This window comes from Acipenser ruthenus, chromosome 41, assembly GCF_902713425.1.
Source record: "Acipenser ruthenus chromosome 41, fAciRut3.2 maternal haplotype, whole genome shotgun sequence".
NCBI lineage: Eukaryota > Metazoa > Chordata > Actinopteri > Acipenseriformes > Acipenseridae > Acipenser > Acipenser ruthenus.
The window spans coordinates 1,593,258-1,619,212 of record NC_081229.1 but is presented as its reverse complement, the minus strand read 5'-3'; the positions used below and the strand labels follow the sequence as shown (position 1 = coordinate 1,619,212).

The window sequence follows — 25,955 nt, the reverse complement described above, 5'->3', positions numbered from 1 at the left end:
ACCACGGAACTACTGTAAGACATACACGTGTTCTGCAGTTGCACTGTCACGTTGTATTCACTAGGTGTCACTATATACCACGTATTCTCTGAGTGCCGAGACTTCGTTTAGATGTTTGGGTCTTGCTGGCTTTCTTTGTGATGTGATGGATTTGCTGTATTTGTTTTCATTGTAAAGAATGCCTTATTTTAATAAACTGGAAAAATTAAAATGAATGTTCTTTTATTCAAATGCATTTTTACAACAGAAACAGTCACTGTGTAAATGGATTGACAAGAGTTAAAGTGAAAATGATGTTTAGAAAACAAGATTATTGTTATTATTATGTATTTCTTAGCAGACGCCCTTATCCAGGGCGACTTACAATCATAAACAAATACATTTCAAGAATCAGTGCAAGTAATAATACAATTAAGAGCAAGATAAATACAATGACTTTGGTTCTAACAAGTACAAGTGTGACCAAATACGATTTGATAACGGAGCAGATAACAGTGTCAGTGATAGTTACATCAGGATATAATTAAATACAAAATACTACAGATTAAATGACACGTGACAGAGTACAGTACTCTAAAGTACATTTTTTTCTTCATAAATACTTACTTATAAGAGCTGTTAATTTAAACAGAAAATAGCCAAACCTGCTTCATATCACTCATGTAAATGTCAATCTCTTTTATCAATCATTATATTGTGTGTGTGTGTCTGTGTCAGTGTGTGTAGGTGTGTCAGTGTGTGTGTGTCAGTGTGTGTGTCAGTGTGTGTGAGTGTCTGTGTCAGTGTGTGTAGGTGTGTCAGTGTGTGTCTGTGTCAGTGTGTGTCGGTCAGTGTGTGTGTCAGTGTGTCAGTGTGTGTGTGTGTGTGTGAGTACAGTGTGCGTGTCAGTGCGTGTATGTGTGTCAGTGTGTGTGCGTGTGTGTGTGTGTGTGTGTTTAGGTGCAGGAAGCAGAAGTAGTAGAAATATTTAAATAAAAACTTTCAGAAATACTCTTGAGGTCACAGTCTGAGGCTGTTGTGATGTTTCCTGAATCAAGGTCTGTTGGAGAGAAAGTACAATGGCTTACACTTCATCCCATTAGTACACTAGTTATATATCTTATATCTTATGATTGAGTTCCTAACTTGTCAGAGCTGATACAAGGTGTTTATTCAGGTGTATGGAATCCCCCTACCTGTTCAAGCTGCTGTATGTGGACTGATCAGGAAACTGTAAGCCCTGTACAGGGAGAGAGGAGCGCATTTATTGGTTGAGGAGATTCATCAGTAGGTCTGAATTATACCAGCAGTGTGATTGTATTACAGTAAAGGCTCCTTACTGTGTATGTGCTGTCCGGGTTTTTTGCTTCGCCCTGAACAAAGAAGAATCCAGGATTTCAGTTACTTTCAAAGCAGGTTCTCTTATGAAGATGATGCATCCCTTGTGTTTTCTGTATATTATTTCCCTGTTATCAGCAATACCCGCCTTTGCAGAAGCATTCAATAAATCCCCAGGGAAGTACACTTCAAATGATAAAGGTCGCACACACACACGCACAGAGACACACACACGCACACACACACACACACGCACGCACGCACAGACACACACACACACGCACGCACGCACAGAGACACACACACACAGCTTCATAAGCACGCGTGCACACAGGTTCATATACAGTATCCCCCTGGTTACTCACTGCTCTCCGAATAGAAGTTGGGTTCTCATACGTTGCTGATGCTCTCTGCTCATTGAAGTTTTCATAAATGACAGAACCTGGACCTGTAATACGAGATGCAGAGAAATCAACAATATAGAATTAGGACATTAAAGTGATACATAAACGAGGGTAATAGATTCTGCAGTGCAGAGAGAGGAAGGCTCCCACATTGGGGTGGGTCTCTTACAGGAATCAGGCATACTCACTGCTTTGAGCTGGACCAGGTCTGAGATCATGTGGATTGTTCCTGAATAAAATGGGAAACATAAATGAGACATTTTCATTCTTTTTTCACAGTCAGATGATATTTACATTTAGGATGCATGCTGAGGAAGATACTCACAATAGATCTTTCAATGAAACTGGACTGGAAACAGAATAGCTAACAATAGTCTGGGTGCTGAGCAACACGTCACACAATGTGCCTCTATGTGGACAGTAATCCACGCAGTGCACTCACCTGCATAGCTTTACACTGAAATACACCCCAAGAGCAACGCCAGTGACCCCTGCAAGTGTGCCCATGACAATTCCAGCGATCTCTCCTGAAGACAAGGACCCCAAACCTGGACAGAGGAGTAAACTGTTAGTGTGTAGAGAATATCAGCAAACAAACGCCTCACAGCTAAGTGTTGGGGAGTATTCACTATTTCACGACTTTCACAATTCCCTGCACACTCTGCAGTGCACTGAACGAGTTCAGAAAGATCTAGAATAGTATAGAACAATGGTGCTGTTATGACATCATCATTCTAGACTGTTAGTGTGTAGAGAATATCAGCAAACAAACTTACAGAAGCTATCTTGTATTGCGAGCTCTGAACAGCATCTGCTCAGGTGTAATGACAAGGGGCATAGACTGAGCCGAACATGTGAATGTTACGGATGAATTGAGAACTGCATAGTCTGGTCCTGTAATAGATGCCTGCTCTGGTCCATCTGCAATACACACGATATACCTGTGAAAAGCCTTAAACACTCACACCCCAGTGGAGCAGGCAGAATGAGTCTGAATTCAGCATGCACAGAGAAAAGAGAATCTTTGGCTACTTACAATAGACCTCCAATTTGTATCCAGGGCTCGTCACTTCACTTAAAGGGTTACTAGCTTTACACTGATATTCTCCATTATCAGGCTGCAGCACTGGGTTGAAGGAGACTGTGCTGTTGTCCACAGACAATGTTATTCTGTCACTAGTGGACAAGGGCTGACCGTCCTTCAGCCAGAGCCTTGAGGAAACAGTCTGTGATCCAAGCACCTCGCAGGTCAGGTTTAGAGCCTGGTTTGCTATTGGCTGTGCAAGGCTGGGTTTCACATTTACATTAGTTATTGGCTCTGTGAATAGAAGGGACAGAATTTCTTACTTCTTCTGATGGGAAATTGAAAACAAGAAAGTAAATGTTGCAGAAGTTAGGAAAGGGTCCACTGTGGTGTAGTTATGAAAAGGATGAAATGAATAATTTATAATCTCTACATTTGCATTATAGTTTTAAAAGAATGTATGGTCCATTGAAAATAACTTTTCGTTGTCAGTTTCCAGCCTAGGTACGCCAGTAAAAAAGTCAGCGCCCCGACGAGAGGAAAATATTCTTCCAAGCGGCTTTTAAAACACTCCGTGTGGAAGTTAATTGCCATGGATTGGTGCTCAATTGTAAACGTGAGGGAGGACAGCTTTTTCTGGTTTTTAAATCAACACATTAATGAATGGATTTATTGAATACCTGCTGATAAATACTTCTGAAAAGCAATTCTGTGTATCAGTAACGAGTTTCTGCAGATCCCTACAGTTGGTACCAAAATGCTAATTAGTAACCACTTCCGGGGTAGAAACGCTATATATAGAACTTAGCTGATATCAGAAAGGTAAGCATGTAAACATTATATTAAAAAGGATTTCTGAGATACAAAGAATTTACACAGCAATAAACACATACAGTGTACACAACTGTCCAGAATAATGATTTTCTGTGCATATGTGTATCAAAGCCCTGATGAAAAAAATGATAATCCTAAAATTGTAAGTCAGAACCTTTATAGATACATTCATAGGCAGCAATTCAGTGTTGGGTTTAAACTATCAAAGCCTTATTTCTACTCCACAAAAGGATGTTCAACAATGAACAAGAGGCTACCAATCTACACAGGAAAACAGTTACAAAAGAAAGAATTGTTAAAAATGATGTGACAACAGGTTAGTTATAAAAAGGCTTGTTTAGAAATCTTTTGTCAGATGAGAGGGATGAGGATTGCACACTCTGAAAAACGTAATTATGCGCATCAAGTGCCTTTTTTGTATTGCATGCTGATTTTGATGTTTGATAAAGTATTGGTATTAAACTGTATTGAACAAATCATTGTGGGTTAATCCACACAATAAGAATCACACCAGTGAGACAGGCAATCAACACTGTGAGGAGGCACAGCATGTTGGTGTGCCGCCCACACCCACACATTGTAAAAAAGGGCGTATATTTATTCTTAATTGACTTACCATAGACTTCCAAGGTAACACTCCCAGTGAGTTGTTCTAGAGTTCCTGATACAACAGTATTGCCCCCAAATGTATACACTCCAGCATCGCTGAGGTTTACAGATCTGAGCTCCAGTGACCCTGTAGTTGTGTTCAGGGTGACTCTGTTCTCATATCCAGCGCCTATGACTGGTTTGATTCCAGCCCATGACACCACAGTGATCCCTGTACGGCTGAAAGTCCATATCATTGCAGCTAGAACTCCAGGGAGGTTCGTCTCCAGCTGTATATTGCCTCCAACCTCACTGATCACAGGATCTGTGACAGGTTTTAATACCAGAGCTGGACAACCTAAAAGCAATAAAATAATAATAATGATCTGTATATTTAGAAATCCTCAAACGTTGTCAAACTGTACAATTGTGCTAGTGCGCTTGACTGGATTTATTAACTGGATTTTTTACCTTAGAATTCTGAGTATGACACTGAAATGCTTAAAAAAAACCCAAAAAACAAAATACATACTCAAATGAACTGTTAAACTAATGAATCAACACTACCTTAATCAACACAACTGGATATCTGCACATGCTTACATATGTAACACCTTAAAAATATGGTATACAGATATTCATTTTAACTGAAGGCATTAACTAAATGTGTAAGTGTCCCATTACAGCACTCTCACACGCAGCTAGAAAGTTTAAAAAATACAACATGTTTACCTTTTAGAAACAGCAGGAACCCCAGCGTCAGAAGTGCTGCTGGCGAGTTCTCCATTGCCGTGTGAAAGAGACTTCCTCGTTCGTATCATTTCAGATAAGAGGCTCTCTATCAACGAACCGGCTTCTTCACTTCTCATAAACAGATTTACTGGAATCTAACATTATCTTTTCATATCATATATTTTGTATAGAACATGTCAGCTATACGTTTTATGCGAATGTGATAATCATTTCATCTGCAGTGAAAAACATGATTTGGAACCGGCAATATACAATTGCTGAAATATTAAATCAATCCATGTACAGTATTAATACTGAAAGACATATAGTATGATTAACCCTGTTTTAAAGTTGCACTGTCATGCTGTATTTTTTTCTAACACTAGGTGTCACTATATTCCACATATTGAGAGTCCAGGACATGCAGTTGAAAGGGACTCCATCAAATGTCTAGAGTCATTCACTTACTGTATAAATGTCTTATTTTCAATTAAAAAGACATACCTTTTTATTCATGTAGAACTAAAGTAACGTCAGAGCATGTTACTTGCTGTGTAGTGTATATCACACTATTGTAATATCAAAAAATGATATCATTAAATACTGTTGATGCCCATGGGAAATAAGGCATCTTGAAACTAGGCAAACGAGCAAATACACTTTCTCATTTCTCAAACTGATTATAACAAATCAAAAACTGTAGTCTGTAACTTTAAAAGTAATTACCTATAGTATAGATTAATAAGTATAATAATTACAATGTTTTCTTGGATTGCAATGTGTATGTGCCAAGCACCCTCCCCCAGTGAATCAGCTGATGTCTTCCTGGAGAAGGAGAGTGTTGGTGATTGCTACTCTCAAACAGCACAGCAGGGCTGGTAGACAGAGATCTCAGAATGGGAGCACACTTTATAAACTGGGTTATCATATCACTATGGGCAGGTAAAAAAATATATAAATATAATTCAGAATTCTAAGGTAAAACTGAATTGTTAATAAATCCAGTCAAGCGCACTAGCACAATTGTACTGTTTGACAACGTGTGAGGATTTCTAAATATACAGATCATTATTGTTATTTTATTGCTTTTAGGTTGTTCAGCTCTGGAATTAAAACCTGTCACAGACACTGTGATCAGCGAGGTTGGAGGCAATGTAATGCTGGAGATTAAACCCCCTGGAGTTCTAGCTGCAATGATATGGACTTTCAGCCGTACAGGGATCAATGTGGTGTCATGGGCTGGAATCAAACCAGTCATAGGCGCTGGATATGAGAACAGAGTCACCCTGAACACAACTACAGGGTCACTGGAGCTCAGATCTGTAAACCTCAGCGATGCTGGAGTGTATACATTTGGGGGCAATACCGTTGTATCAGGAACTCTAGAACAACTCACTGGGAGTGTTACCTTGGAAGTCTATGGTAAGTGATTTATCCTAATGTGTCTTAAAGTAGAGAGAGACCTGTTTTTGAATGTATCGCAATTTCGTGGAATGTAGAGGCTGTTTGTCTGTCCATCAGACTGACTGTTTTTCATATATTTAATAAAATCCCATGTCAAATTCTGATGAGTCTTGCTAAAGATATATTATTCTGTATTCTGGAGGTTTGGTGGTCATTGGTTGAATAAAGGGGCTTGTTACAAGGAGGTTGCCGGTTCAATCCCTGACTCCCTGTGTGTGACCCTTAGCAAATCACTTCGCCTCCTTGTGTTCCTAAAAATGAGGTCCTATTGTATGTGACTGCAGCAGTTGTGATGCATAGTTCACCATCTGGAAGTTGGTTACTTATTCCCGGTTCCTTATTCGTGGTGTAGTTGACAAAGCAGCGCATCCTTTTTCTGTGTGTTTTAACTCACTTACACAACTTACCACTTAAAAGATAATCACTCCCTCTTTCCAGAAAAAAAAATCAGAATTAACAGTTGTAAAGCTCTGTGGGATGAAAATAATGTACAAAACACAGTTGCCTTGATTATCAGTGGCTTCGTCGTGTGTGACATGTTCAGTGTGTCACGGTTAGGCACGGCTCCACCATTCTGGATTTTTTCATTTAAAAAAATGTAATATTTCATTAACCAGCCGATGTTCTCTGCACTAAAGGCTTCCCTTATGAAACAGTAGTACACTTTTTAGTATACTTTAAGTATAGACATAAGGATATAAAAGTATACTTCTTTTCATATACTTTAAGTATACTTTGTTAAACTATTTTGGTCCTAAATTGGCCCACTTTAGTATACTGTAAGTATACTCATATGTTTTACAAGTATATTTTAAGTCTACAAAAAGAGTAGCTTAAAGTACACTATTAGTATACTTAAAATATATGTTAAATATACTTAAGTATAAAATAATACCACTTCAAGTAAACTAAAAGTAAACTACACATATACTTCTAGTATACTTAAAGTGTACTTGAAATATACTGATGTACTAAATAGTAAAACTTCAAGTAAACTAAACTAATTTATAAAGGTACTGTTAGTAGACTAAAGTTCCCTTTAGAAATGTATTAAATAAATCAAGTATACTACAAGTGAGTTTGTTTTACTTTAACAAGATTAAGTAAAATGTAACATTAGTGAAATTGAAACACTTTGCTACAAATATAACTATAAAATGAGCCATAAGTAAGGATAATGCAACACAAAATGTCTTAAGTAGACTGATTACTTTTATTTAAAAAATGCATACAAGAAAGAACATTCCCGAATTCAAAGGTGTTGACATTACGTGTTTCTCCACCTTCTGTGCTCGTTTTAAACAATCCTGTGATTGTGAGCTGCTTGTCTGGTAATCGTTTAGCCTGAACATCAAGTTTGATTTTCTTGTTTTTGTACTGCGCTGTCTAGATGCTTGTCAATAGTACCTTTTCTTACATGAGCCAAAGACACATTCAAGTTGAGCAAAACAGAATCCCACCATCTGCATGCAACACCCCCTTTTCGTAGCTCTGAACGCGATCCTCTGTTGAAATAAATGTAGCTTTTTTTTGTCAGCTGTCTGCATTTTTAAAGTTAATCATATACTGCAAACTAAATACATCAACAATATCTAAACAACAATTTTGACTCGCATGTTATGTCATTGTACAGTATGAGGAATTCACCAATCATGAAGCCGGTATTTGTTTGACCCTATTGCTGTAGTAACCAAGTATGAAATGAACAGGGGAGGTGAAGAGTAATGAAAAATACTGGAATGAAAATAAAATGCACATTTTTCACGGCAGGCAGTCAAATACACGATTTCTGTGAAATCCGTGATATCGTGAATTTTCCAGGGCCCTACATATAAGGCTAGTATGATCTCTGTGCTCAATCTGTTTCTGGTTATTACCTCCTCCTCACACAGCCCTAGTAACGTCTGCATGGTCTGAAATACTCTCTCCCTGACGACTCTTCTCGCTCTCCTGTGCAGCTCTTCTGCTGGTTTTGCGACACCGCCTGGTTTCGATAAGGGGTACTTTTAACACACGCTGAGGCACCTAGTAAAGTTAGCGCCCTTAAATGAATATGGTTTGCATATCAAACACCTCCCTTGCGGTATTATGTGAAGTAATTTGCATACATTTCCAACCATTAACATTCATTATATTTAAATGACACGAACGCGGTACTTTTTCCACGCGCTAGGTTGCCTGCCACTGATTAGTGAATACAGCAGGTGTACAAAGCACGCAGTAAAAGGGCGTATTGTGTGCAAAACACGTAATAAGCCCCCAACATTTTAATAAGCACGCCGTACTCCACTCCACAATACAAAACAAAAATTAATTCCATCTCATGTTTTGGAGCGCTACCTAACCTCAGCAGGAACACTAACTTTCAGTCAGACCCTAATCTGGTTTACTGACTTGAAAAATATTATTCACAAATCACAGATGTAATATAATTTGTTTTAACGTATGCCTACATCGCATTCAGGTCTATGCACAGGTCCTTACCTTCCCACAGACAGTTGTTGTCTTTGAAACCTGTCCTTTGATACCTGCCTGGCTTGTTAAATTACGAACAGGTGTATTAACTGTTTAACTGATTGCCAGTCAATCAGTGAGTGGTCTTGCATAGCTGTGGCATTCTGGGAGATGTCGTTTTTCATTCCTCGTTTAAACAACAACAACACATTTTATTTTCAGGAACAAAAGAAATTTTGTCATCACTTTGTAAACCTGGATCTATTACAGGGAAGACAGATGATTTAAACTCAGCTTTTGTATTTCTTTCCTGGCTTTACTAACTGTTCAGATGTGTTTACTGACAGTCCAGTTACGTACTTCTCGGAAACCGATCCCGATGATGTTTAGATCTTCATGTTTTAATAACTTCACTCTCTGTTCCTAGTTCACATTCCTTTCCACATCTACACAGTCCTCGCTACTATCTCCACTTACAACAGACACTTGTCTGTGCAAGTGCGATTTTAAACTCGAGGAACTCATACCAACATTCCCACAATGTGAGACAAACATTTGTTTGAAATAAGCGTAATAAAGGAGCGAAAACCAAATCCAATCACCAAATTAACCATCAATTGAATCTCGTTACCAATTAAGAAGAAATGTTTTAAGTGCCATGAACAACTCAGTGTTGAATCAGTAAGAAAATAAACTACAGTTTCTCGTGCCTAATGGCACTCAAAACGGTGAATTATTGTTGCCAACTCATTTTTCACCGATTCAACACTTCTCGAAATATATATTCAACAGATAAGTGCAAGGACGTTTACTATTCATTAGAACTTTCTATATATTACACTGCAGTACTTTTATCTTGTCAGAAAAGCTCAAAATCATTATCAACCTAGTCCTAGAAGGAATGCCAGGACCCTAGAGTCATTTTACTATTAACCACCCGGGATTAACTATCTAATAGAAACAGAAAATAAGCATTTGAAAAGTCGCACTGAACTTTAACCATCACCTGGTTAGGAATATGAGAGACGGGTGTGATGGGCTGACTGGTCTTTGTTATAAAACCTGTCCTTATCCCCGTCCTCCTGCTGTTCTTCATGTGGGTTAGGCTGAGCCTCGGGACTCAGATTCTCTCTGTGAATTCTGGCAGTGTGTGCAGTATGGGGCTGACTGGTCTTTGTTATAAAACCTGTCCTTATCCCCGTCCTCCTGCTGTTCTTCATGTGGGTTAGGCTGAGCCTCGGGACTCAGATTCTCTCTGTGAATTCTGGCAGTGTGTGCAGTATGGGGCTGACTGGTCTTTGTTATAAAACCTGTCCTTATCCCCGTTCTCCTGCTGTTCTTCATGTGGGTTAGGCTGAGCCTCGGGACTCAGATTCTCTCTGTGAATTCTGGCAGTGTGTGCAGTATGGGGCTGACTGGTCTTTGTTATAAAACCTGTCCTTATCCCCGTCCTCCTGCTGTTCTTCATGTGGGTTAGGCTGAGCCTCGGGACTCAGATTCTCTCTGTGAATTCTGGCAGTGTGTACAGTATGGGGCTGACTCAACTTTGTTATAAAACCTGTCCTTATCCCCGTCCTCCTGCTGTTCTTCATGTGGGTTAGGCTGAGCCTCGGGACTCAGATTCTCTCTGTGAATTCTGGCAGTGTGTGCAGTATGGGGCTGACTGGTCTTTGTTATAAAACCTGTCCTTATCCCCGTCCTCCTGCTGTTCTTCATGTGGGTTAGGCTGAGCCTCGGGACTCAGATTCTCTCTGTGAATTCTGGCAGTGTGTGCAGTATGGGGCTGACTGGTCTTTGTTATAAAACCTGTCCTTATCCCCGTCCTCCTGCTGTTCTTCAAGTGGGTTAGGCTGAGCCTCGGGACTCAGATTCTCTCTGTGAATTCTGGCAGTGTGTGCAGTATGGGGCTGACTGGTCTTTGTTATAAAACCTGTCCTTATGCCCGTCCTCCTGCTGTTCTTCATGTGGGTTAGGCTGAGCCTCGGGGCTCAGATTCTCTCTGTGAATTCTGGCAGTGTGTGCAGTATGGGGCTGACTGGTCTTTGTTATAAAACCTGTCCTTATCCCCGTCCTCCTGCTGTTCTTCATGTGGGTTAGGCTGAGCCTCGGGACTCAGATTCTCTCTGTGAATTCTGGCAGTGTGTACAGTATGGGGCTGACTCAACTTTGTTATAAAACCTGTCCTTATCCCCGTCCTCCTGCTGTTCTTCATGTGGGTTAGGCTGAGCCTCGGGACTCAGATTCTCTCTGTGAATTCTGGCAGTGTGTGCAGTATGGGGCTGACTGGTCTTTGTTATAAAACCTGTCCTTATCCCCGTTCTCCTGCTGTTCTTCATGTGGGTTAGGCTGAGCCTCGGGACTCAGATTCTCTCTGTGAATTCTGGCAGTGTGTGCAGTATGGGCTTGTCTGGGATGAGTTACATGTCTTGGTATGAGCTAAGGTCAGTACAATCAGAGCTGGGTCAAGTTAATGTTCCCATTAAGAACATAACCAATGGGCATACAATAATTGATGGAAATTTGATGATGCATTGAAAATGCAAATCAAGGTGGGTCTTAATGGATAATTGCAGTTTCTTTATTTGAGTATATCCTTGGGATGTTGTCATAAAAGCTGTGTGTTGTTCTGTTACAGGAGTTATAAGTAATCTGTAATGTCAAAGTAACCTACAGCTATATATTTGTTTTAAGCTACTGACTGTCTCTGTTGAACCGCACACTGTTTTGTTTTTAGCCGTATTTATATTTTCATTGGCAGACGCGATCTGGATGCAAGCACAGCGCTGACATCTTGTTTCCTAAAATTATATTAAGCGAGGTTTCGAGTAAATATATATAAAAAAAGGGAGTGTATATTTGAGCACTAGTACAACAAGACCATGTACGGAATTAAATTGAATGAACTAAAGAATAGTAATTTTTTGGTAACAATTTTAATTGGTTTAAAAGCAAACAAGATTATCCATCCACTAATGTTCACAGAAAATAAATATAAAAAGAGAATTTCGACAAAAGCTGCCGCGAGGCATTGTGATTGAAAGTGAAAACGACACCCACGTAACCTTTTTTCCCCCAGAAAGCAGAAATGCAGTAACGTTAACGTTTCTCTAGTGAGAATGGGTTGCACCTCCAGGTGTACCACTAATATGTGCAATCTTAAATGGCTGTTGTAAAACTGAGACCTTCTCCATTACGACTGTTTTTGTCATTGGAAATGTGACAGCATCATCTAAATAGTTGGCAAGAGGAGTTCACCACAATCAATACAGAGTGGCTGCTTTCGTTTCCCTTCAGTAACTTTGATAGTTCCCAACAAATACCTCTCAACATAATTTCTCATCTCTCTGTGATTCAGTGGTACAAACAGATTGATACATTATGATTAAAGGAGTATTGTGGATCAGGAATCATATTGTCACAAAGAAGACGTGATGTAGCGGGTGGAAACACATGTCAAAGGAGATGTGGTGGTTTTCATTTTCTACATTGGTTTGGGTTGGGACTTTGTCTTCAGTTTCTGGTGATCTCAATGAAGGTTTGTAAGAATCAGAATATTATTTTTACCCAATTTTGTTTTGGGTTTCGTGATCATTGATATATAATATAAGCAATGTGTATACACGCTCGACACATCACATCTCTACTGTATTATCAGTCATTTGGGACTCTACCATTGCTTTCTACTTGGATAGGTATTATAACTGCATCTCTATGCTTCTATCAATTGCAAGGCACATTCATATCAACTTACTGGTACTCTGTTTTGAATAAAATCCCAGTAATGATCACCTGTGGACACAGCACACTCAGGTTCTATTCCCCAGTGTTTTCTCTCTTCTCTGCAGAACCTGTCTCCCAACCCACAGTCCGCTCCAATGTGACCAATCCAGTGGAGTTCAATGACACTGTCAGTTTGACCTGTACAGCCTCTGGCTCTGCCGTCTCCTACCGATGGTTCAATGGCAGCTCTGTGCTTAGAGACAGTGAGCGGATTCACCTGAGTGATGACAATAAAACACTGACCATAGCCAGGGTGTTGAGATCTGATGATGGGACCCTGTATTGCTATGTGTTTAACCCTGTCAGTAACAGCACCAGCGAGCCGTTTCATCTCATCGTGAGCTGTGAGTGCTGATTGTTGTTTGCATTGATGTAGTCAGACCTTAAATTGGCAGCCTCGGTTTCTAGTCAAGCCAAATGCATTTCTGTGTTAACTCAGAATTGCATTTTACATACTAGTGCTTTGATATTCCTATGAAGTGTTTTCTACAACAGAGCTACTTTAAAATGCCTTACTCAGTAAGGATTGCTGTTATATATGAGGCATGCTAATGAAAAACACCTAGACAAAAGAGGAAGTTGATGGCATCCACCTGTGTGGGAGTGTGTTCACCAGCATACTTAGCTGTTTTTAGTAAGTTGTTTATAATGAGTGAGCTGTTGTGGGATTCAGTAATCAGACAGTGGCTACAACAGTAAACTAAGGGCTGTAGAAAATGCACTTCATTGTTGTCTTCTTTTGGTGCAGCTGAATGTCTCTGACAATTATGAAAATCAAAACAAACACATTTGTTTTAAAAAATAAAAAAATTGCAGAAACAGCTCGGCTGACACAGGCTGTGTTTCTTTGCTAACACTATGTAACACCTAGCAAAGAATGATTTTCAAAAAAGCTAAACTTGAAAATATATGCTGATTAATATGAAAACATTTTATGCTATGGCTAAAAGGTCACCTGTTAAAAAGGGTGATAACATGACTGTGCAAACCATAGTATGTGTTGGTTTATGTTGGTTGTATTTAGACTGATTGTATTACAAGTGTGGGTCCCCTTCTGTAAATATGAATGGTGAATGGCTTTGTACTGCACACTACAGCAGTATGAAACAGTGAACCAGACTGGTAATACATTAGATAAACTCAAATAATAATACAGAGGTTTAATTTTCATAATTGTCTGTGTGTGTGCTGTAGCTTTGGTTTGGGCTGCCATGGAAGAGGTTCAAAGATCAGTAGCTATTGTTGTTTGATTGGAATCTCATTGTGTTCAACAGCATTTTAATGTGAATGTTCATTTTAGATGGACCAGAATCCCTCACTCTGTCTATCAGCCCCCAAAAGCCGATCTATAGTGCAGGATCAGACCTCACTCTGTCCTGCTCTGCACAGTCCAGCCCACCTGCTCACTACCAATGGTTCTTTAATGGAGCCCCTCTTAACAAACTGGGCTCACAGCTGAATATGGCTCACATTCAACACAATCAGACTGGAAACTATACCTGCTGGGCCTATAACAATAGAACCCTCAGATATGCTAAGGAAACAAGAGAGATTATTGTTGTGGGTAAGTGACTCAGTTATAAAACCATATATGCTGTACTTTAATTTTATAAAACTTGATTGGCAGTTTCTTGAATTTTGAAGTGTAGTTTAAGAAAAGTTAAGAAAAGCAATCTTACTTGGGAGCCATGCAAGATTTTTTTTTTCTCTTATTGATATTTATATAAACAAATCTTTTTGTTTTTTTTCATGAAGGGCCTTTCTAAATAGTAAAAAAGCAATTATAATTCCAGCTGAAGCAACTTACAAATAAAGGCTAAAGTAGCCCTTTTCTCAACTTCTTCTATTCACTCCTGTTTTTAAAGGAAGTTTTTAAGGCCAATATTAATTATTGTATCAAGTTTTTTATACACCCTTTTTAAAATGAAATCAACCTATTTGACCTGGCCAAGGTTCTCAGTTTTAGAATTATGATTTTTTTTTTACTGTGTGATGAACATTCAGTATAGTATTATGTAATCTCTGCTTACATGCTTATTACATTTTTGGTAACAACAACCAAGTACTATATATAGTGTTTGTACCATATACAGTAGGAGTGCTTCCTAATTTGAATTTTGGTACTGGCAGTACTACACAGTTACCTCAAGTGAAGTAAATTATCTTATTCATCTCAGAGATTAATGAAATCGTAACTACACTAAAATCAAAGCTGAATTACATGTCCTTGTTTGGAGTGAGCTACACTTGTAGTTTGAGTGCTGTTGTTCTACACATCAAGACTCAGCTCTGCAGTTCTGTGCCACAGCATCTATCTCCTACTAGATGGTATTGATATAACCCCCTCCCCTGATCTATGGGTCTCGCACCCTACCCTGCATCACTCTCTGGAGCTCTTCTGCTTTTTAACACATTAGAGAGGTACAGCGGTCCAGTCTGTCCTGCTTGCACACCCCTTCAGCTGTAGCCAGTGCTGGTGAATCACACAGTGTGAATCACACACTTCTTAAAGGACATAGAGCTAACAACATTATTCCAGTAAATCTTACCAAATATGAATTACCATCATGTCTTTCGTCCACTTGTTCCTACGATTCACAAATGCTATATTTATGTGTAAGGTATGACAATTCATATATGTAAGATTTACTGTAATTATTCTGCCCTGTTACTTTGTGTAATTGTTTTAACAAACCCCCTTCATTATGGAAATGAGGCTTGTTTTATAAAGGAAAAATACTGGTTACTTATTATCTAAATATCAATATGCAGAAACAGTATGACATATTGATGAAGAAATAATATCATGGGATTATAAACATAATATATATATTATTCAAATTTAAAGATTATAAAGTAATATAGACATCCTTTAACCCGTTCCATAACTAAACCACAATGGATCCCTTCCTTACCTCTACAAAATGTACTTTGTTGTTTTTAGTTGACTATTCAATTTCCCATCAGATGAAGTAAAAACGACCCGATTATTTGGACACTATTTCAGTATTGGTGTAAAAACAACACATCTCTTTCCTAAAGAGTGCCTAATTCTGTCCCTTCTGTTCACAGAGCCAATAACTAATGTAAATGTGAAACCCAGCCTTGCACAACCAATAGCAAACCAGGCTCTAAACCTGACCTGCGAGGTGCTTGGATCACAGACTGTTTCCTCAAGGCTCTGGCTGAAGGACGGTCAGCGCTTGTCCACTAGTGACAGAATAACATTGTCTGTAGACAGCAGTGTAGTCTCCTTCAACCCAGTGCTGCAGTCTGATAATGGAGAATATCAGTGTAAAGCTAGTAACCCTGTAAGTGAAGTGACGAGTGCTGGATACAGATTGGAGGTCAATTGTAAGTATCCAAAGATCCACTTTTCTCTGTGCATGCTGAATTCAGAGTCATTCTGCCTGCTCCACTGGGGTGTGAGTGTTTAAGGCTCTTCACAGTTATCTTGTGTGTATTGCAGATGGACCAGAGCAGGTATCTATTACAGCACCAGACTCAGGAGCTGAAGGCTCATCTGTAACATTCACATGTTCAGCTCAGTCTATGCCCCCTTGTAATTACACCTGGTATTTCAATGGGACAGAGACTGCCCAGGAATCGCAATACAAGATAGATTCTGTAAGCAATGCTGATAGTGGAAGTTACACCTGTGTAGCCTGGAACTCAGTGACTGGAAGAAACACTTCTGCAGTAAAGGAATTTACTGTGACTGGTGAGTTTATTGAGTTTGTATGGAAACACTTTCTATAGTAACTATTCATTTGTTTGAGGATTTAACTAGTAGGAAATTAAGTGTTGAGAATCACCGTGTTATGTTTTGTTGGTCTATGATTGATTTAAGGTTGGTCTTTAGTTTCTGACAGTGTTCGGTTAACATGACTGTTTAATTTATTGAGTCTTTCTGGTTTGCCTTGTCTGGTCTTATCTTGTCTGTATACGAACAAAAACAAACATGTAACTAAGTCTTTAGTACTAACTACACAACCAAATCAATATATTTGTTTACAAAACGAAGATGGAAGTAAACTGTGCATATTTGAATTGAGGGATTTCAGAAGCCCTGTTTCTGAAGAAGACACTTCTCTACACCCAGCTCACCTGTCAAAAGGGATGAGCTCCGCACTGCCTGCTCTGTTCTGCCTTGTAAACAGTAATAGATGACGGTACAGTACCTTCAAATGAGTTTGGGTAGTTACAGTATTCTTACTGGTCATTTATTTATAAAAAATGTAAGCATTAAAATAAAATAGGCTAATAACTAGATACAATAACCAATATATTAAGTTTTAAATGTATTTATTAATTGGTGACTAGTAAGCATACACACATAGTAATTAAAAACATCGGTATCGGTTGTTGCAAATCCCCAACAGGTTCCGCTGCTAGGTACTAAGCTGCATTTTAAAATGTTAATAAAGTCCTTTACAAACAAACTGGTACAGCGGCATACAGTACTGTATGTTCTTATTCATGTAAACATTCATGGCATAAACAAGAGATGAAAAGTCTTAACATAAGAAAAAAATCTTAAGAAAAAAATGATAACATATCCTCTATGTATCACACACCAAGTAAATTATCTCTTGATTAGTAAAAGTGTTTTCTCACGATGTCTTAACTGTTCATGTCTGTGGCAGTGTTGTGGAGGCTGTGTGCCTGAGCTGTATGGAGACGTGTCCCCCTCTTAATCACCTTACAGCTTTGTAATTCTGGTGTGTGGACAGATACAGCAGAGAGCATGTTTCAGACCTTGCTTCTTTCTCTCAGCTTCCTCTTGACTGGTAGGCTGGCCTCACATTGGGATTGCTGCCTGCTTCAGATTGTTAGTTTTGTTCGCTTTGTAGATTCAGGCAGGTTAGAGGGTCTGTTTACTGTACTGCTTACAAAATTGATGAAGGTTACAGGATGGTTGAAAAGACACTTTGCCTTTCTGCTAAGAAAAATGTAAAGGCTTTTGTTGTTTTATAGTTATGCCCTGTTAGAGGCGAATGGTGGCTTTGGCTGCCTTTCACAACACTTATGATGGTTGTCCTAACCCATAAGCAGCCCGGTGGTGAATGTAACAGTATAGCCATTGTGACAGTCATGGAAGCATCGAGATAGTCATGGATGTATCACCAGAGTTCCCAGCTAATGAATGGCTAAGTTGGGAAGGGTAGGGGAAGGCTGAGGTCTCAATGCTATATGTTGATGTTCACTCACACTTTATACCCTGTGTTTAATCTTTAGAGGCAGCTAATTCTGGGTCCTTGACACCAGGGGAGATTGCAGGAATCGTCATCGGCACACTTGCAGGCGTTGCCCTCATTGGTGTTACACTGTATTTCTGCCTGAAAAAATATGGGTGAGTACACAATTTTGTTCTTTTATATTTAAAAATGCTTTAAAAGATTACATTCTTTCAATTACAATACGTGTAAAAATCCAGGCCAACTATGGGTCAGTCATAAAATATGCACTCTGTATCTATGGTTCTTTTATTTCTGATGTACAGTATAATTATCATTTCAGTCTTTTACAAGATCACAGATTTCTTAACCATTTACCTCCCCAATGATACTCAGGGATAGTTTTCTTACGTTCTCAATTTCTAATACCCATCAACCACTTGGAAAAAATAGCACGCAATCAGTATTATATCTCATATTGTTAAGTTCTTCATTCTTCCACAGAAGACAGGCCAAACCTCTTACAGGGTATTCAAAACTCACAACATAGAGTATGAAGAGGCTGTACTGTCTTTAAAGGGGGTGCAACTCTGTGAGGTAACAGGCTGAGTGTAAATGTGTTTATAATGTGCCTGTTAACAAACAGACTATCTGTAATGAAGCTGGAAAAGTCTCATTGCTATATAACATTTATTTAGGAATGGCACAAAAACTCCTAAACCAAGTCCTCCAGGTAATAAGAGTAAGTATGCCTGATATTCATGTTTGTGTCTGTGCAGTTTGTACTAATTAACTTGGCTCCTATGGAATTGGGTGGACATGTAATGCTTTATTTGTATGTACTTGCTTCAAGTGTTTGGATTTAAAACTGGACTCCAATAGTGTGGTTCAGGTACATGGAAACACAAGCTGCCATCACTGTAGTCATATTAGACAGGTATCCTTGAACTTGTAATATTTAGAAACAATTTGGTTTAATCTGAATCATGCTATCACTGTAAATATTTGACATTGGAGATGTTGGTCCACTTAAGCATTCATTACCTGTCCATATTCCTGCACATTGCAGTGATACATAATAAAGCATTTTCAGTTGAATGCAGTATGTATAAAAACAGTACTTTATAGACGATCACAGAGTGTGCTACACAATGTGCAACATGCAAATTAATAACAAAGCCTATTACAACCAATGTCCTCACCAACCTGAACTTAATACATGACCAAGTAGCCCTGTCTATGCTTCCAATAATTCACAACTCATGATGAAACCAAGACCAAGGTCCAAGGAAGCAGTTTAGCCATTAAACATTACAGAGTATGAACGATGAAAGACCGGATCGTTTTTGCTGCTCTGCCATATAGCACACTGTAGCAGGGTGCAATAAAAACATTTTAATGCTGTCATTTCTTTGTAGATACATGCCCAGTTCCCAACCCCCACTTTTGATTTTTAACATGTTTTAACAAAACAGTTTAGGCTTTTGGTTTTGTGTTTTTTTTGTTTCCATTATCTGAAACCACTGCACAGTTCTCCCTCAAACTGCCTGCTGTCCACAGCTAATTTTTCACACAGACAATGATTACATTGATAGACAAAAGATTCAGATAATCACCTCAATGATAATCACCTCATACACTAGCTCACCGATCCCTATCAGAGGTTGCGCTCCTTTTTATAAACGCATGCAATCTACTTAAAATCTGCTTACAAACCGTACTGTGGTATTCATATTGCACTTCCGTTTAACATTGCAAACATGAAAAGCAACAGTCAACAAGAAAACAAACTACTCTACCACAAATAAAAAATAAAAACAAGCTTTTACATTATGAAATATTTTATTAAGTAAATATACTAGCATATGACTGTTTAAAGAAAAAATATGTTCAACAAAAATAGAAAATAAACAGAAAATACAACAAATATAAGTTCTTAACTATTCTGAATAATTTTCTTCTCCAGATCATTATGTAGATTTCTGTGAAAACTGCAGCTGACAATGTAAAAGCTTGTAGACTATACTATACTGTATGTATGTAAGCCTATTCATTATGTTGTCCATGCCCAGCCTCTTTTTGCTTGAGACAGCCATTTGAATAGAGTGTAGTCGATTGGAAATGTTTGGGTCTAGATCTTGTTACGTCATGTTTGAGAAATGTTGGCTTGCTCTTGTTAATATGTTGCGTTTATACAACAGCAAAAACACAACCTCTGCTGATGTTCAATAAGGGAAGGTTTGCTTATAAGTTCTTCTTAATCATTCCCATTGTGATGCATCTCTACAGAAATCATGCACACCTGAGTTACCTTATACTTGATTACTTTGTGTGTTGCTTTTCAAATCACTTGTTTGCATAGATTTATGATTCTCTCAGAAGGCTCTTATCAGTTAGTTCAAAGTACAGACATACGCAGTCATCCACTGACTGTTAGTCTAAAACTAAACTTGTGGAAGTGCCCCATCAGTTTACACTTGAATCTCTAAGACATTTTAGACAACTGCATGACCGATTGATCTGATATTCACATCATTCCTATTTTAAAATGTGTTGCATGTAGTGTAACAACTCAGATACTGCCTCAAATTGTCAGGTTGGAAAATGCAACCTGTGCAAACTGACACATCGATTTTGTAATCCAGACTGACGTGTTCTGTAAAGAGCAAAACCACCAAACCAGTGACCTAGCAGATGTAACCTGGTATAGTGTGTATTACCATGGGGAAACTAAGAATAACACATGTAGGTGCTTTAAACTAACTGCAGCTTACAGAAGCGGTGGAGTGTCGTCACAACGTGACCTTTTTTACTGTGTTGATATATTTCTCTAATGCAATTTGTTACAAGTCTTTTTTTCATTCCAGGCCCTGCTGCAGCCGTTAATGCAAATGATAAGGTAAAGAATATGTTTTTATTTATTTAATTTCATCACACTTTAGAGTTCAGTAATTATTTATAACTTCAGCACTAAGAGTAGCTTCAGCACTAAGAGTAGCTGCATCAAAAACTGCTTTGATCTCTATGTATTTAGTTACAGTGAGAGCTCAGTCTATTACAAACCATTTTCCCTAATTTATCATCAGTGTAAAAGATTTAACAAAGGCTTTTTCTAAAGAGTCTAGTTAGATTTGTTTTATCATTCTTATTAATCATTCTTACTCTTATTATAGGGTGTGTGTTTTAGTGTAAATGCCTATTTTACGTTGTTTTAAAATTGAAGTTTAAATCCACCCAATCCAAGTACACTCTTTGTTGTACACATCATGGCTTTCTATATTTAATATAATTTTAATAAGTAACAATTATATTAGCATTCTCTTTCAATAGGTTAGTCTATTTAAAAAAATAAATATTGAGAATACTGCACAAACATGCCATTCTGCACTGAAGACTTATTATTTTTCTGTATAATAGGCAGACAACATTCACTACGCTGACCCCAAATTTCTAAAAAACAATAAAAGTGGCCAAAGGATACAGATGGAAGAGACCACTACTGAATACGCCCAAGTCGCAGGCCAGCCCGCTGGAAACCAGAGGCAACCCCCATTAGAACCAAATACTGAATATGCAATGATCCAAAAGAATAGACCAGCAGTGTAGGGTTGGGTTGAGGTTGGGGTTGGGGTTGGGTTGGGGTCAGGGATAGGCTAACAGAGATGAACATCGTACCCCCTGCACATCCTGGGGTCTATTCAAGTCACCTGCACGGCGGCAGATATAAATCCTGTACCCCCGCAGTTTAATAATTCAGACAGAGCCCACTGTGTACCAGGGTTATGAAAACCAACATCTCATCCATTCCCTGTGAGTCTCTAGTGTATTCATTATGAATCCCATCACCATCAGATTCCTCTGCACAAGGTCCGAGCTGCTTTTAAAAAGCACTAGATAACAAAAACTAAGATAATTGTATGCAATGATTTAATTCTAACATAAAACATAAAAAAATGCCTTGATCACAGTTGTTGTTTTTGTTATTTTGTACTTTTTAAAAGCTGCTATAAGAAAATCAGCTCTGTCATTCAGGTAACCTTACAGAGGAAACATGTTTAAAAAATAAAAACAAAAAACAACCAATCACCAATTAAAAGATAAAATGCAAGTTCCCTGTAATTTGGATAGATGAGCATCACATTATCAAGTCCCCCCTCACCACCCACCCACACCCCCACCCCCACCCCCACACCCCCACCTCCTCATCATCCATCATTTATTTTCTAAGGGGAGAAGGGTTAATTATTAAACAAAGGCATTTACAACAGAACCAAAGGTGGTTCATGATTTCAAAGCATATCATAACCTTGATAACACTCCATAACATCTACAGTATTGAATGCAGATGTTCATTAGCTTATCTCCTAACCTTCACAAGGTGGTGAATTCAGGGACCGCGTTTGTTTGTTTGTTCAGCAGAAATATGCTGAACAGCAGTTCCTGGTTCAAAGGCAGTATTTTGTCCCCGTGCAGGTCAATAAAACTATGGCCTGGCTGCATGGATTATTCCCCACCCCACACTATTCTGTCAAATTCTTAAACAAGTCCTAGACCCCTAACACACACACATAGTGAACAAGCTGTTGCAGCTTGGTTGATCTATAATGCAACACACATACCTTAAAAGAAATATTTAAAAGAACAAATATACAATTTTGATGCAATCCTTGTTAAATAAATAAATGATCAGTGTAGTTTGAATTTTTAAAAAGGTGAAAGTCTAATGTTGACCCCTCCACTGCTGGTTAGGTGACTCCAAGTTGCAAACCATGTTGCTTCTATTGTTCCATGAATGTTGTGTATTTTAAAATGATACTGGATACAATTCCTGGTATTGAAAAAAAAATTAAATTATAGGCATTTTTTAATTAATTATTTAAAATCAATATTTCAGTTCCATTTTTAAATATAAATATGTATTTATTTTTGTTATGATTAAGCTTAGACTTGGGTGTCATTTATAAATAAATGTATACATGTATTCTGCTACGTGTAATATACAGGTTTAAAAGATCTATTTTTGTTAGGTACTAAATTATTAAAGAAATTGATAAAATGATGAAAACTTAAGTAATTGCCAATTTGATGTGCCTTGCCAATACTTTACTGTATCAAGAAAAATATTTTGCTACTTGTCACCTAAAGGGTTTTAGGTAATGCTTTATTCTGTGTGGCAGAGGCATTTCATTGATATATATTTCATTGATATGACAGTACCCTTTTATTAACGTTCAGTTACATGTTAATAAATATTCAATTCTTATGCACTAGGGACATGTAACCATATGAAAAATGTATCATGATTATTCCAAAACGTAATAAATCAGTGTTTTACATAGCTATACAAGTTGGACCAGCAAACTACCAATAGACATCTTAATAAGCAGCATACTAACAGTATTTGGGATACGAGCACAAATTCTGTCATCTGTTTATTAAGTGACTTTGCCGCACAGAATAAAGTGTTACTATGGGTTTAATAGTGCATGTAATCCAGCATGTTGAACTGGCATGCTTTGTGTTTCTTTTCCTGTAAATGGATTACGCAGAGGAGCCGTGGACAGTCCCTGTAACTTGAGATGCAGTGAGAATGGTTATTCGAACAGGCCGCACAGCAATTCAAAATGCAGTTTGAGATGCTTTACAATGTTGTGCATGTTATGAGACGAGCTACTAGTCAGCGATTGTTGCTGAGCAAGGCTCTGTTTGCAATGGTGATCAGGTCCATTAATAACGTGTAATGAGATGGTGGAAAGTTTATTGATTTTGTTCTTTATCTTTTATTTCTCTTTTTAAACTGTAGCCTGCTTTTAAACTGTCTCTCGCTACAGGCTTGCTGGCTAGTCTAGTTGTGATGCATTGATTATAGTGCTGTTGTATTTGTTTTAAATGTAATAAAATAAATAAACATTAGAATCATTTTAAAATGTGTTCATGGTTTTTGTAATGCACGTGTATAGCAGACACAGTCTACAGCCTGCACTGCTGCAGCTACTCATTAGACTATGTTGCCTCTAGTTACTCCATACAAAAACGCCTAGGCATTAAATCAAGCATGCTATGAACATCAATCCCTGGCTCTAGATATAGCCTCCACTGAAATCCCCATCGCTGGGACATGCACCCCAGCCGGGGATAATAAACAGTTTATCTTCTGTTGATAGAAACAGTGAGCAGTGCTTATCAGCTTGTTCCAAAGTGCATCATTTTTATTTTGTTAGATTATTTCCCTGATACCAGTTCCAGATTCATGCTTGCTATTAGATGCCCTCAGGTTGTTCAGGATAATGGAACGCAATTACAAAGCAAGGAATACAACTGGCATCAGTTCATTTTCTACAGTGTCAGAACCCTTGTATCTATCTGTATGACAGCTTCTCTCCCCCTGTTCCAGAACATCGCTACCCACACATCTGTTAAATCTTGAACACCTCATTGTGCGATTAAATCACTGTTTGCCAGAATGTTTCTTCTTTTGATACCAGGTGTCTGCTATAACCAAGTAACATCATTTGAAAAAAAATGATGTTTCATCTCTCAAAGAAAAATTGCATGCAACCACATTTAGTTGGATCAAGTATTTTGTTTCACTAAAGACAAACAAGTTAAGTGTAGAGGCAGCTATTAATCTCAAGGTTAAATATGATCCATAAACTACTTTCTCAACCTTTGGAATTTGTTTATGCAAACCTGTGCTTGATATACAGTACCTGCTTCTAACACACCATGTGTATGTAATAAAATAAGAACACGCAGGTACAGGGATCGGACATGTTGTACTTGTGAATCTGGTATATCTTTTCAATAATAATAAATTATAGCACAGCTCTATGGCTTTATTTTTGCCAGTTCAGATTTAGGGCTCTTAGTTTCCTTATTGACAGTATGTTTTTCAGTTACTGAATTCAATTGATTTATACTCTTCACTGTTCCTTGTTGTAGAGTATACTATACTGTACTGCACGTGGTTTGACACACAGTATAGGTTCATGGAAATCCCCTTTCCACTGCACTGCACTCAGGTAACTGGCACGGGTATCTGTTTCCAGGTAGATAAGATTACACTCTTTGTGATAACCAGCTATTTTTCAGACCTGTTACTTCTCTGTTGGAAAAGGGCCAGCACCTGCCAGTAACAAGCTGCCCTTTGTCAGAAGATTTCAGGTAATCTCTCTCACAAAAAAAAAGAAATCCTGCTAGCATGACTCTCACAAAAATGACTCCACGCATCCCTCCGACTTTAAAGACTCTACATTTGCTTTAGGCTGACCTATACACTTTCATTGATAACCTCCAAGTTTCTAAATGGTCCATATTAACCCTTAAGGTCGCTGATACAGTATCTGGAACTGAAACCCCGTTCTTTACAGATTCAGCTGGCCAAGGACAGGCTTCAGGAACTGGCTTAGGGATACAAAGTAAAACGCTACTTCCTGCAGTATTAGATTACCAACTTAGAGTATGTCACTTTATTCGTAGATGAGCTGTTCAAAGAGCATTTAAAATGTGATGACTAAACAGGCCTTGTAGGGAGCATATGGCAGCGATGTCTTGCAGTGTATGTCAATGCAAACCACTCCTACACAATGAGACAAGTTTCACAATACTGTCTGCTGTCAGTCACTAAGAAAATATTTGCCAAGGGTGACAGGTTGAGAGGAAGAGGGCTTCCATTGCTACTGACGGAGTTCATCCACAAGATATGAGGATCATTTTTACAGCTGTTTCACTGTGTGTAACAATGAACAGCCTAGGCTTGGTCACGCTCAAAGCATTGTAATACAATATTTAATAACACAGTGTGTATTAATTGTGCAGCTGATCCAAATAATGACTGCACCATGATCCAGCTACATACATTAACATGTACAGCATTTTATCAAAGTTATTTTTTTATCTAATTTTGTTGAAAGTAGGGCACAAATAAACACACATATTAAATAATGTAATAAGGTATAGTTTACCTGTATTATTAAAACTACACAATGATAGGGGGAGCAGGGATGGAAGTACCAAATCTACAGTAACTTTCTAATTCTAGTCAAACACAATCTGTATAGGCTCAGACTGAGAGCTTTTAAGTAGCCCTGGGTAACATTTCTCTGTTAAAGGGTGTTAACTTAAAGAAACCAGACTGTTTATAAAACAAAGTTAAAAAGGGTAAAACTTCTAAGAAACTAG

The 25,955-nt window shown here is 38.3% G+C and overlaps 1 protein-coding gene across 2 annotated transcripts; it reads left to right on the top strand.

The window, feature by feature from the left end:
• The first annotated feature begins 12,488 nt into the window (after positions 1 to 12,488).
• Positions 12,489 to 23,701, top strand: LOC131709103 (carcinoembryonic antigen-related cell adhesion molecule 5-like). 2 transcript variants are annotated; one of them, XM_059011002.1, is made up of 8 exons: positions 12,491 to 12,941; positions 13,898 to 14,161; positions 15,670 to 15,951; positions 16,067 to 16,318; positions 17,836 to 17,950; positions 18,473 to 18,516; positions 20,642 to 20,673; positions 21,192 to 23,701. In XM_059011002.1, exons 1-8 carry the CDS (start codon positions 12,599 to 12,601, stop codon positions 21,378 to 21,380), a joined length of 1,521 nt encoding a protein of 506 aa, XP_058866985.1. In that variant the 5' UTR covers positions 12,491 to 12,598; the 3' UTR covers positions 21,381 to 23,701. The 2 variants fall into 2 exon arrangements, with proteins under 2 accessions (XP_058866986.1, XP_058866985.1); XM_059011003.1 differs by lacking the exon at positions 18,473 to 18,516 and having other exon boundaries at positions 12,489 to 12,941; positions 21,192 to 21,329.
• Positions 23,702 to 25,955: the final 2,254 nt, after the last annotated feature.